General features: G+C 46.8%; 1 protein-coding gene across 13 annotated transcripts in view; it reads right to left on the bottom strand.

Moving 5' to 3' along the window:
- Positions 1-13,080, bottom strand: part of Unc79 (unc-79 homolog, NALCN channel complex subunit) — a 228,201-nt gene that overhangs the window by 37,118 nt on the left and 178,003 nt on the right. For all 13 annotated transcript variants that reach the window (XM_060388091.1, XM_060388089.1, XM_060388081.1 and 10 more), the window contains 5 exons: positions 10,530-10,670; positions 7,843-7,881; positions 1,882-1,994; positions 1,713-1,798; positions 1,001-1,174 (listed from right to left, as the gene is read on the bottom strand). In XM_060388091.1, the coding sequence (XP_060244074.1) occupies positions 1,001-1,174; positions 1,713-1,798; positions 1,882-1,994; positions 7,843-7,881; positions 10,530-10,670 (553 nt within the window). The remainder of the gene's footprint in view (positions 1-1,000; positions 1,175-1,712; positions 1,799-1,881; positions 1,995-7,842; positions 7,882-10,529; positions 10,671-13,080) is intronic.

The raw sequence follows: 13,080 nt of genomic DNA, 5'->3' as shown, positions 1-13,080 counted from the left end.
GTTCTCAGGTCTGACCTAGCAGGTTCTTACACGAATCCTGACAATATTTTCTAAGTATCTTCTAAAAGAACCTTGCTCTGTTTGATACACCAAAACCCTTCAGAATTGAGTTACTCTAAACCAGAAGCTGAAAACTAGCTGCTAATCAGACCAAACCCTAGTGACTTAAAAAGGGGGGGGGGGGGACCCATATGCTGAAGTTTGTTCCCATATAACCACCATCAGCAGGAGAGGCGCACAGCCCTCGGTAGAAGTGCTACATTAACGCTGTCAAGGGTCTCAGTTCTCCTTATTATCTTGCCTCACACCACTCCACTCATTAGCCTTGCTGGCAGAGTCCCCGCGGGCACAGCTGATTGTCGCAAATTAGGCATGCCACTTGTTTACAGTAGCGCCCCCTGCTGGTCAGGATTGAGTTCAGCACTTTCTCTATTACATTGGAGCCGGCATGTCTGAATGTGTGTGGCTCAACTGCAAAGGACGCTTCCGAAGGACACCCTGGTCTAAGGGGGTTCTGTGTGCTCATATTCAAGGGCGTGCCTGTGCGTGTGCTTATGCGTGTGGTCTTCGCAGGTGCTACAGTGTTGACCCAAATAAGCTCCTACATAAAGACAAGCTAAGGCCTGGGGATAATAGTTCAGTGGTAGGGTTATTACCCAGCATGCACAGGATGCGAAGTTTCTAGCCCCACGGCTGAAAACGGAAGCAAAAACAAATTCAAAAAGAAAAAAAAAAGAAAGAACCCACAGGCTGCTGGCACCCTTCTATTCAACTAAAAACCATGAGGCCACTTGGCGGCTTCCTTATCATCGGTGTCCCCTCCACGCTCCCGCAGCCTGTAATACTGCAGAGTGAATGACCTAAATAACTCTCTTCGCTCCGCCTGACAGGTCTCCCATCCTTTGGGATCTACCTGAACACCTGAATGTGTTTCATGTGTTGGTCTCTGTAAGCAGATGGGCAGAAAGTGACGGAAGCTAGACGCTTGGGCTGAGCTCACCTTCAGAGGTAAAACGCAAGGCAGCTTGGCAAAAAATGTCTGAAACTGGTTGCTGATTGTGGTCCAAAGGCTGCTGGGAGAATCCATGGGCAGGGCTTCCATGAACGTGGCCATGTTTTCCAAACAGCGTATCATAGCACCCCCTGCTGGCAAATTCTTTTTGTTATTTAGACCCTAAAAACACAAAAGCATAGGCAATCAACTGCTGAAAGCAGCACATGAACTCACAAAGCTATCCAGTGACGGTTTGTTTAGAGATCATATATTCACTCAATAAATGTGCTGGACAGCCGCAATATAGGCTGATCGTTCTAACAGGCAGGGGGGAATACAGAAGAAAAACCAGCTATGGTTAGAAAGACTTCGGGGGGACCCTGGTCATCTTTAAGTCCATGAGGTAAAACGGGATCATGAATTAAGAACAATCCCAGGATTTAGAACCAGAGTGGTTAGGTGCTAAAAAGACAGCAATGAAAGATGCCTGCTGGAAAGATTTTTTTCTTTCAGAATAAAGACCGGAACTACTGATAATAGCAGCAGCTTCTTTCTTCCTAGCACTAGCTGGGCATGGTGAAGCTCAGTGTAGCTCATAAAGACTTCAAGCCTGTCTGAAGACACAGCATCACACCTTGAAGCAGTTCACGAGGACTGCATGGAGGGACACAGGCACGGATTTGCCTGGGGCCTACGGTACCCCTTCGCGCAAACCTACCTCCAAGAGCTGACTGAGGGCAGCGATTGAGCTCAGCTCATTGAAGTCCATGAGAGATGTGGCTAAGGTCCGTAAGAAAGTCCCATCTATGAAACAAACAGGCAGATTTAGTAGTGTTTTCGGGGACTGGCCAGACTTTCGGTGTCTGGATCCTTGGGCAGTGAGTTACCTTTGATGGCACTCTGGAACAGCTGGGGGAAGATGCCATTGGGAGCCAGCTGATGGAAGATGCAGCGCAGGAACTGCTTGGCCACACCCGCCGCATTGCCTGGGACCATCATGCTGCGCTCAGAGAGAGGAGAGACACAAGCTATGGGCCAACAGGCAGGTGTGTGTAGTGGTTTAGAGCTTAGGCTCTGAATGCCACGATCGGCTGTCTCGCCATTTCCCTCAGTGAGACGAAATTACCCACAGTCAAACCTGACACTTCATAGCAAATTTTCAGACAGATCTGTACAGTGACAAAGTGAGCGCAGAATTATTCCAGGCATCCCAAAGGACAGATGAGCTTTCCAAAGCCAGTGACCTGCAAAGGCCACATGTCCAGAAATGGACCAGAGTTATCAGCAGGGCCATACCAAGGCCAAGAGAGGGTGGCCCTGAGGGAAACGCAGTGAGGGCATCTCCAGTTCTTTTGAGCGATCTGGGATGTTTTCTTGGAGCATCCGAGCTGGTGAATGTGGTAAAGAAGACTTGCTTAGGCAGGGCGTCCCTTCACCTGCTGAACACGCCTGTGGTGATCTGACTCATGTACTTGGCCATAGGGAACGGCAGTAGTAGGAGGTGTGGCCTTGTTGGAGTAGGTGTGGCTTTGTTGGAGGAAGTGTGCTTTAATGTCTCCTGTGCTCAAGCTACACCTCGTGGGGCACACAGTCTCTCCTTCTGCTGCCTGTGGACTAAGATGCAGAGCTCTCAGGTCCTTCTCCAGCACCATGCCTGCCTGCATGCCTCCATACTTCTTGCTATGACGATAATGGATTAGACCTCTGAAATTGTAAGCCAGCCACAATGAAATGTTTTTCTTTATGGTCATGGTGTCTCTTCCCAGCAATGAAACCCTATCTATGACAGCTCCCAAGTGGCAAAAGGGAGCCAAGAGTTTTACATGGCTCTGCCTCTTAGACAAAAGCTCCAGAAAGATTAATTCCTGAAGTAGATGGGTGGAAGAGTAGGTTACCAGAAGGAAGAAATCAAAGATCCCAAATGGATGAAGGGCAAGAAGCCTCCTAACCTAGCTGCATCAGGTACTGCCTCGTTCTGCCACACCCACCCTGAAATGTCAGTTCAAAGGTTTATGAGAGAAAAAGGGGGGCTTGCAGGGAAAACAGAATGCCAAACTTACAACTAACCTAAGACAACAGAGCAAAGGCTCCTTTCACTGTTTGTTTTACGACGCCCTCATAGTCCTAAAACATAACATCAGCTGTCATCTAATTAAATAAATGAAAACCAAGAGGAAACACAGAAAGGAAACACAGACCAGTATTCCTCTGGACACTGAATCCAACTGTAGATTACAAGAATAATATATCTTGACCAAGTAAGGTTTAACCCATAGAATGTAGGTCAGAATAATTTCATAGGCAAGGACCAGAGTTCAGATCCTCCATGTGGGCACAGTGACCCATCTATAACCCCAGCCTCAGAAAACGGAGATGGGGGAATCCCCATAGTGAGCAAGCTTCCTATCTAGACTAGCTGTGGCAGCAAGCTCTGGGACATGATGGAGAGACCCTGCCTCAAAGTATAAGGTGGAAGAATGACTGAGCAATGACCGGAGCTTTGGGCCTCCACATGCAAATGCACACAGAAGCTACACATGTGTGCACCCACACACTTGTGAACCTCACACATATACACACACGATACACACACACAAAGAGAAGAAAAATCAATATAATTCAATATATTGATAGCCTGCAGGGCAGAGCCTTTCAGAGGCCCTCTGTGTCAGGCTCCTGACTTGTTCCCTCTTTTCTCCTTCTTCTGATGTCCATCCTCTTTGCCTTTCCGGATAGGAATTGAGCATTTTAGCAAGAGTCCTCCCTCTTGATTAGTTTCTTTAGGTGTACGGATTTTAGTAGGTTTATCCTATATTGTATGTCTATATGAGTGAGTATATACTGTGCGCATCTTTCTGCTTCTGGGATAGCTCACTCAGGATGATCTTTTCCAGATCCCACCATTTACCTGCAAATTTCATGATTTCCTTGTTTTTTATTGCTGAGTAATATTCCATTGTGTAGCTATACCAAAATTTGTGCATCCATTCCTCCACTGAGGGGCATCTGGGCTGTTTCCAGCTTCTGGCTATTACAAATAAAGCTGCTACAAACATGGTTGAGCAAATGTCCTTATTGTGTACTTGAGACTCTTTTGGGTATATGCCTAGGAGTGGTATAGCTGGATCTTGAGGAAGTGCTATTTCTAGTGGGCAGAGTGCAGGGAATCTTATGAAAAAAGTGGGAAACAATAAAATCTGGAGAGGACAGGAACTCCACAAGGAGAGCAACAGAACCAAAAAATCTGATCACAGGGGTCTTTCCTGAGACTGATACTGGATCCAAGTGGGTTTCATTGTAATAGGAACAGGGACTGTCTCTGACACGAACTGATTGGCCTGCTCTTTAATTACCTCCCCCTGAGGGGGAGCAACATTACCAGGCCACAGAAGAAGACAATGCAGCCACTCCTGATGAGACCTAATTGACTAGGATCAGAAGGAAGGAAAAGAAGACCTCCCCTATCAGGGGACTTGGGGAGGGGCATGCAGGCAGAGGGAGGAAGGGAGGGATTGGGACGGGAAAAGGGAGGGAACCACGGGGGGGGATATAAAGTGAATAAAGTGTAATTAATAAAGAATTAAAAAAAAAAGAAAAAATGTGTCTGTGAAAAAACTACGGCTAACATACAGCCAGAGTGAGATGCTGGAAACAGGGAACAAGCCAGGCATGGCCATTTCCACACTTTCCATTGCACCGGTGGCTCCGCCTACTACGATAAGGTATCAAAAACGAAAAATATCAGAAGGTAGACCGTAGAACTCATTATCTGCAGGTGATGTAATGTTTGCCAAACAAAATAAAACCATGAGGAGTCTACAAAGAAACTTCTAGAACTTGTGTGTGAATTCAGCTAGGATGCATTAGTTCAGAAAATAAAAAATAGTTTCTTCAGAGTTCAGTTTACAATGGCATTTTTAAAAAAGCCTAAAATTCTTAGGGAAGATTAGAAAAATTATAGTTATGATTATAGTAGCCCTGAAATTATAGTGGCCATGAAATGATTTTGTGGTCGGGGGGGGGGGGTCACCACAGCATGAGAAACGGTGTTAAAGGGTCACAGCATGAGGAAGGTTGAGAGCCCCTGCACAAGAATAAAGATCATCGTACAGACTAAAGGAACCAGGTGGGAAGTCCAGACACAGGCAACCATCTATGCTGTTTGGCATTTAACACACAGCACAGTGGGCCAATAAGGAAAGGAGTCTTTAAAATAAGAAGGTGCTGATGTAGCTGGATATTTGATATGAATAAAAAGAATGTTCCTACCTCTACCTGACACTATATAAAAATTAATTTTGATGGATTGCATAAGTGCTAAATCTAAATGCTAAAGTCATGAAACTTCTGGAAGAAAACGGCAGAGAATGCACATGACCTGGAAGTAGACAAGGTTTTTTAAGCTAAACAATAAAAAAATCCATTATTGTACATACTTTAAAGCTTGGATAAATTAGAGTTCATCTAAATTAAAAAGTTTTCAGCAGAGTATAGCATAAAGAAAATGGATGAATAAGCCCAGCCTGGGTAAAGATATTCTTAAAACATATTTATGCAAAGAAGCCCTACAACTCTGGAGTAAAAAGAAAACAACCCAGTTAAAAAGATGGAAAAGATTATTTAATCAGACACGTCAGGAAAGAATATAGCAAACAGTCAATGAACACTTGAAGAAAATGTCATCAGGAAGATGCAAATTAAAACTACAAAGAGATAGTTCCATAAATCTACTCCATCTGTTACGGTTAAAAATACCAACAATGCCGAAATCTGGCAAGGATGTTGGAGAGCCTGTAGTCTCACTGATGGTGGGAATATAAAAGACTACAGCCTACAGATGAGAAATACCATAATCCGTATTTAATATTTACTTTATTTTTACTTAAGTGTCTATGTGTATGAAAAAAAGTGTTTGGAATCCCTCAGCGGTCAGAAAAGGACACTGGAGCCTTCAGAGCTGAGGTTGCAGACAGTTGTGAGCTGAGCAGCATGGGTAATGAGAAACAAGGTCAGGACCTCTGCAAAAGCAGCGAGTGCCCTTAACTCCAGGCCCTAGCACAACCGTTTTTATACAAACATATTTTTGTAAGAGAAGTTCTGAGTTCTTAATTAAAAAAAAAAAATCAAACATGCATGTATCTTGTGGTCCAACAATTCCATTTCCAAGAGAAATAAAGCATCTATTTACAAAGGTCTTGCTATAGAAATGTTCATAGCAGCACTGAAATTGTTCTGGACTAGAAACAAGCCTGATACTCATTAACAGAAACCTGAATAAACCGTATGATGCATGTCCAGCTTTGACAAAGAAACCAACTAAGATACAAGCCGCAGAGTGGGCAAATCCAAAGAGCTGTTTCCTAAAGAAGACAGACACGGAAGAACACGGGCCACACAATTCCACTCATGCCAAACTCTACAGCAGGCAAAATTAATCTAGGGTTGAAGGAAACAGCATTTGCCTGCATGGATGGAGGGCAGCCGGAATGGTGGAAGATCCACAGTCAAGTTCTGTCTTGACAGGGCCTCAGATGTGCAAGCCATTCGTCAAACCCGGTGAATGTGCATTTAGGGTTGTGTGTAAGCTTTACCACAGCAAAGCCACAGCTAAAGGACTACCGAGGCATGTGTCAACAGAATGTGTTACACACTTGAACCCTGACAAGACAGAGCATCTTAAGTGTGTGCTTTAAGGCAAAGCATGTTGGCCCCCACTCTAGTGCCCTGTGCATTCAGCCAACAGCTAAGCTCTTTGCGGTGACCTCCACGGTGCTACCTGCCTGGCCTGGGTGCCTCTGTCTTGTCCGTTTTCCCTTCTGCCATCTTCTGTGTGTTTACTGGGGACACACTTGTCTGCCTCTTCTCTCCTGCCTTACAGCCCTTGTCCTTGCTATGCCCTCTGCTCTGTAGATTACCCTCTCTGCTGCTTAGATTTTGTTTTAAAAGTACTTCTGCCAAGAGACTGTTCTTGGCCATTGTGCCTGATCGGCTCGATCATCTGGAATTAATTAATATTCATAACACACTGCAGTAAATTATATCAAGTTACACTGTCAATTTCCTACTGGTTAACTTGCTTATTTTCTGCCTCTTCAACTCAAATGTAAGTTCCACGAAAAGCAGGATTGGACACCTAACCAACCTCTCCCACATCTGACTGGAACTCTATAGAAACTCATTTATGGGTCTATAACTTTAGCATAAGACAGGAAGGTGTTCCCTAAGCTCACTGGCTAGCCATGTTAGCCAACTGGTGAGTGATGGGCTCACTGAGAGACCTTGTCTCAAAAGACAGAGTGGGGAGGGTGATGAGAAAGCACTAGATACTGACCTTTGACTTCCAACCACACACACATGCACACACGCAAGTGAACGCACATGTAATGAAGTGACATTCTGAGTCTACTGTCTTCACCGTAGCTAGCACAGTTACTATACATTTTTGTGGATATGCACTCCTGTTTGCTTCCTTGGTAAGGGTGAAAGCCAAACAAGGCCAGGAATCACACCAGTCGTTGTGTTTAACTAGGACCCAAGCAGGGCTGGAGTAGAGCGCTGCAGTAGAGCATTTTCCTGGAATGCTCACGGCCCTCAGCTGGACTCACAGCATTAGAAACAACAAAAACTAACAACAACAGCAACCTACTTAACTAGTACGCTTTCGGGCGTTAACGTATTTGTTGACGAAATTGAGTAAATGTGCAAACCCAGATCGGAAACTCTAGGGAGCTGCAGTGGAATGGCAGCTGTCTTCTCGGAGAGCACGTGGTGTCACGGCCGGTGTCAGAACCACGGGGACATACACAGGGAGCCAAGAGAAATGAGACGCGACCACTGGAAGGTCTTACCTCTCTGCTTGATTAGAAAAGGTCGTGCTGGATGCGAGCCTAGGAAATAAAGAAAACAGTCACACAAGTATCTTAGCTCTCTGTGGTGAAATGCATTGAACTAGGTTGCGGTTCAGGTTAGGATGGTGACAACTCCCCCTTAGCCGTCATGCCCAGGGTTAAACTTAAACCCCGTCTCCCAAACCTGTCTTCTGTGGCAGCCACAGATTCCCATGGAGAAACATACAGGTTAAAAAAAAGTTGACTGTCATCCAGCCAACATGAAAAATGGCAGCTGTGGCCAGGCTTGACAGATACCAGCACCTGTGATATGTTGATCCCTGCATTAACTCAAATTTATTTTTCCATCAACAACCTTTGAAAACCCAACTACAAGCCAACTGCAAACTGTAAAGCCCTCTACCACAACAGAACACATAGCAGAGGCTCTGTCAGCTCGCTGTTGAGTTGAAGTGATGAGAAGGAAAATCTGCTGTTTGGATATGAGAATTGTGAATTAAATAACTGACATGGAGCACATTTTGAAAACTACGGTGTAGCTCTTTAACCAGGGACCTGTGTTCTCTCCTGACAGAGAATGAACCAAACTGGTGGATTCTGAAAAACATATGATAAACTGTAAGATACTGAACAATCCAGGAGAATGCCACAGACTTCCTATTTTAGTAGGAGAAGCGAAGAAAGCAAGAGTTTCAGAGAGGGACAGCGCCTTCAGCAACCACTACCAGCAATGCCATTCCCAGCTGCTTTGGCTCCAGGCCCTTATGTTAAAGATTATGACGGAGAGGTAAACATTGGCAACTCAACTAAACAATATTCAAGGGTGTGGGAACTTAAGAGATTCACCTGAAAACCAGAGGAGAGAAGCTCAAATGGGATCTAAGGAGACAGCTCTATACGAGATCGGAAACATTTGAGGGAGAAATGAAATGCCTGAGCTTCCAGGCTCCTAACTTGCTGAGAATGGTCTGTGTGGTCATCCCTGGCAGTGCTGGGAAAGCCACATTACCTAGCCACAGTGCAACTGGGCTATGGGAAGAAATCCCCAGTCAGGGTGATTTCGGAGCCTGTTTTCTTGGCAGCTTGATGGTTGTGCTTAGGGTATCAAGAGTCACGCCAGTTTGCACTGAATGTCTTCCAGTCTCTTGCTGGTCTCCTCGAAGGAGCAAGTTAGTGAAGTGTTAGAATGCAGATACTGGAGTGTGTGTATATGTACGTATGCGAGTGTGTGGGCTACTGTCCACCCACGTCTTCTCTTCAGAGCTCCGTGTTTCCATCCTAGCCGTTGGAAGTCATCCAGGCACAGATGACACACTTCCACCTCACAATCTCCCCTCTGTCTTCTGTGGCTTACATCAGCTGTTCCGAGATGGCAACAGAGAAGAACCACAACTCTACCTGTGCTAGTGCTAAAACTACAGAGTACTGACAACAGGAACTGTGGTAGGGACAGAGGACACGACGATTATTCTGTAATTGCCGAGACTGGGCTAAAGTCGGTGGCCTGAGTGAAGTTATCTCTCCCTTACCTCTTCCGGTCCCCGTATTCATGACTTACTTTGCACAACAGCTTTTGAATTTTGGTCACACTACACTCTATGCTGTCTCTGACTGGGCGACTCTAAAGATAGGCCAGAAATAATCAGGGAGGTTGGGTTAGGGAGGTGGTACAGTGAGGAGGGTGAGAGCACTTGTGCGGATTAGGGGACCTCAGCTCAAACCCCTAGCTATCATGTAAAAAAAAAAAAAAAAAAGAAGTTGGTTTGATTTGTATTCCTTTAACCCCAACACTGGAGAGGGGAGACGCTGGGAGTCAGTCAGCCTAGCATACAGAGCAAGCTTCTAGTTCAAGGAGAGACCATGTATCAAGAAAATAAGAAGGAGGGTGGAAAGGAAGGCATCTGACGTCCTCTGGCTTCTGCATATGCAAATAGGTGTGCCAACATATCCGCACGCGCCACACACGGACCACACACCCACACACCACACCACGGTCCTCACAGGGAGCAGGGTGGGGAGCGAATAACAGGGATCAGGTTTTTCATGCTTTTCTGTCTAACCGACGTCAGAGTTGCCACTGTTTCTGAGAGTGTATGTGAGTGCAGATGATGCATGTTGGACGGATGGTGTGCGCAGAGGCCAGAGGATGACATCCGTGTCCTGCTCCATGAAGTGGATTCCCTTCACACTGACACTCCGACTGAACACCCTGTCCTCCAAACACGTGCGGCCTCCCTTTACCCGTGTGGCACACAACAGCGCCCTGAGCTGAAGACTTAAGGGAGGCTCTCCTGAGATCAAAAATCAGGGCAAGAGAGACACCAGTATTACCCTTACGATGGCTAACACAACGCCTCCTATGGACAGACCATCCGAACGCTGTCACAGACATTAGCTCTGGCAGCAACGGAGAGCAACAGCCAAACTCGCTTAGGGCGGCCTCCTCTAGCTTCACTCTGACCTTGACTCATGAACTGGTACAGCTGAGGACTTAAGAATAAAATCAAAAGCTGTTTCCATGAAATTTTTTTTTTTTTTTTTTAAGACGAGTCTGAACTGATCCCACAGGTTCCGGGCATCTACAAGAGGACCCGATGTTTCACTTCCAAACCCATGGTGTTTCATCTTCAGATAAGAGTGTCAAGGAAGGCTCCTCCCCGGCAGATGGAAAAGACCCTGAGATTCACCTGCCCACGGACTGCATGATGTCAAGCAGCAGCGGGGCCGCCAAGTCCGGGCTCAGGTGAATGAATGTGGAGAGGACGACGATGGCTAGCCCAAGGGTCTCTTCATCGTATTCTTCAAGAATGGCCCCACAGTCGTGGCACCTGCAAAGGAAACAGGGGGAGGACATGTAAGAAAGCCAGCCGTGGTTTTGGGCACAACCGCTTGTCAGAAGTCTCGAGGAAGGTTCAAAACGGTGGTAACTGGGCCCACTCTAATTTAAGTGCCACTGTCACCAGAAGACACGGAAAGAGCTTGGGAGACGGAGGTCTTAGACGTTCCTTTACCACTCAGTGCATTAGCATCTGGTCCCTTTGGAAAGAGCTTCAGGTAGGCTAACAGCACCCAGGACTTTAAGACGAGGAAATTATGTCTAAGAGCAGTCGGTAACTAGATCTTTGGATCAGTTTGTACGGTTTCAGTCAAACACAAATAAGCATGCACACGAGCCATCTACTGGTCTTTCTTCATTGCACAGCTTTGGCGGCATGTTTGGTGACTGATGCCGCTGCGCTGCTCCTGCCATGATAGTTTTGAGTTCCCGGAGGAAACATCTCAGCACTAAGGTTTGCTGCACACCAGAAGCTCTTCCAGATCCTGGACAATGAGGACCAGGAACTTCGGGAAGCCACTGTACAGCATGTGGCCCATCTGTCTGTCCCACAGCCAATGCTGGGCATCAGGATCTGGCCACTGAATCTCCTCACACCCTGTTGCTGACAGCTCTGCATTTCCCCCAGATGCACTTGACCTGGACATGTAGTCCTGGCTGGTGCAGGGTGACCTTCAGGGTCTCCTGTCGGATGACCTCGGGCCCTCTCAGCTGTCTGGGGCAGCCATGACGCCACACTGGAGAGGGCAGACACCTCACAGGCAGCACCAAGGAAGGAGGAGGGTGGCCGGAACTTTGTAAATTTTAACTGATTTGCATTTGTCAGAATAAAAAGTGCATAGATGTGGCTAAAAGCTGTCAAAAGATGTCCTGTCCGTGGGTGAGAGACAGAGGGCTCAGGTGAACCTGTGCACTCCAGGAAGCCTGTGGGACCAGGCTGAGCCTCTTGTCAGCCGCTCCCTTGCACCAGCTTTGTGAACGTGTGGCCCTGCTAAGCTAGTACGCGGGAACCCTGCTTCTAAGAAGCCCACAGCTTACTGCTCTGCGGTGTCCTGAGTTCCACTCACCCCAACAAACCAAAGTCAGCTTTAGAAAGTGAAACTGAGAACTCAAAATAACTCATGCTCACACAAACGTTTGTGCACCTGCCCCCCCCCACACACACACCAGCAAACAGAAGCAACTAAGAAAAAGCAAAACTTGAAATGGGGCAGCATGAAACAAAGTGGAGAAATTAGGCCAAAGCTCTGGGGACATTCCATGGTACAAACCGTCTCAAGTACGGCCATCATGCTGGCTGGTTTTTATACCAGCTTGATACAGGCTAGGGTTATCTGGGAAGAAGGGGTCTTAATTGAGAAAATGCCTCTATAGGCTCAGCCTTTATGAGACATGTTTTCGGGGGAATCTGCTTGATGGGTGACAGGTGTTCAAAGGTCCAGCCCACTGTGGGCACTGCCACCCCAGTCCGGGTGGTCCATGGGCAAGCTAAGACAGCAATGAGGAAACAAGCCAGTAAGCAGCATTCATTCGTCACTCCCTGCTTCTGTGTTCCTGCCTGGGATGGCAGCAGCCTGCTTCCCGCTTCTCTTTTAGAAGTGTGAGCCACCTTTATCCAGGGGCCTAGCTAGTCCCAAGAGGCCCGTTCAGGTCTGAAAAGTCGACAAGCCTTATTTTGTTTTATCACACTCACTAAACAAAGATTTGTGTGCCAGGTAAGACAGAGAGGGCTCAGGGCACAGAACGTGGAGGAACTTGTTCTCATCCCAGGGAGCTCGCAATCTGTGTCACGACGTGTGCCTGTACTATTTGGACAAAGGCATAAAAATACAACGTGCCAAGTGCTGGGCTAGAGCTGTGCCAGGACACCTGGAAACGTGGAGAAGGGTGTGTCTCTCACAAGCAGGGGAAGTTTGCCTTCGGCTGGATCATGAATGTGTGCATAGGAGCACACGCATGAAGACGGGTTCTAGGAAGATCAAGTACCGAGAGAGAACATTGGGGATGCCCTGGAAGAAGAGATGGGGCGAGGGAAGAGCAGTAGGGACGGTCACCCACTAGAACGCCTTAATGCCTTAAATGTGGGCTCAAACCTAGAAGAACTCAGGGCTGTTGGCCACCGGCAGGCAGATAGGTCCCGAACCAGTTTGAGATGCTGAAAACGGACTGTGCTGCCAGGACGGAACAAGAACGGAGTTTCTCTTTCTTCCCGGTGTGACAATTTGACGTTTCTGGACCAGGAGATTTTACGGGTGTTAGATTATTTTTAGGGGTAAGTGAAATTATATGATTCTGTCCAAATTAAAAGGGGGGAACCTGCCGAAGCATAACGAAAACCCTTCTCATTCTGTATGTATCTCTGAGTCTGAAACTGTACAACACAGTTTCAGCCAGGTGAAGAA

The sequence above is a fragment of the Meriones unguiculatus genome, chromosome 7, assembly GCF_030254825.1.
Source record: "Meriones unguiculatus strain TT.TT164.6M chromosome 7, Bangor_MerUng_6.1, whole genome shotgun sequence".
NCBI lineage: Eukaryota > Metazoa > Chordata > Mammalia > Rodentia > Muridae > Meriones > Meriones unguiculatus.
This window is presented reverse-complemented; position numbering and strand designations above follow the sequence as displayed.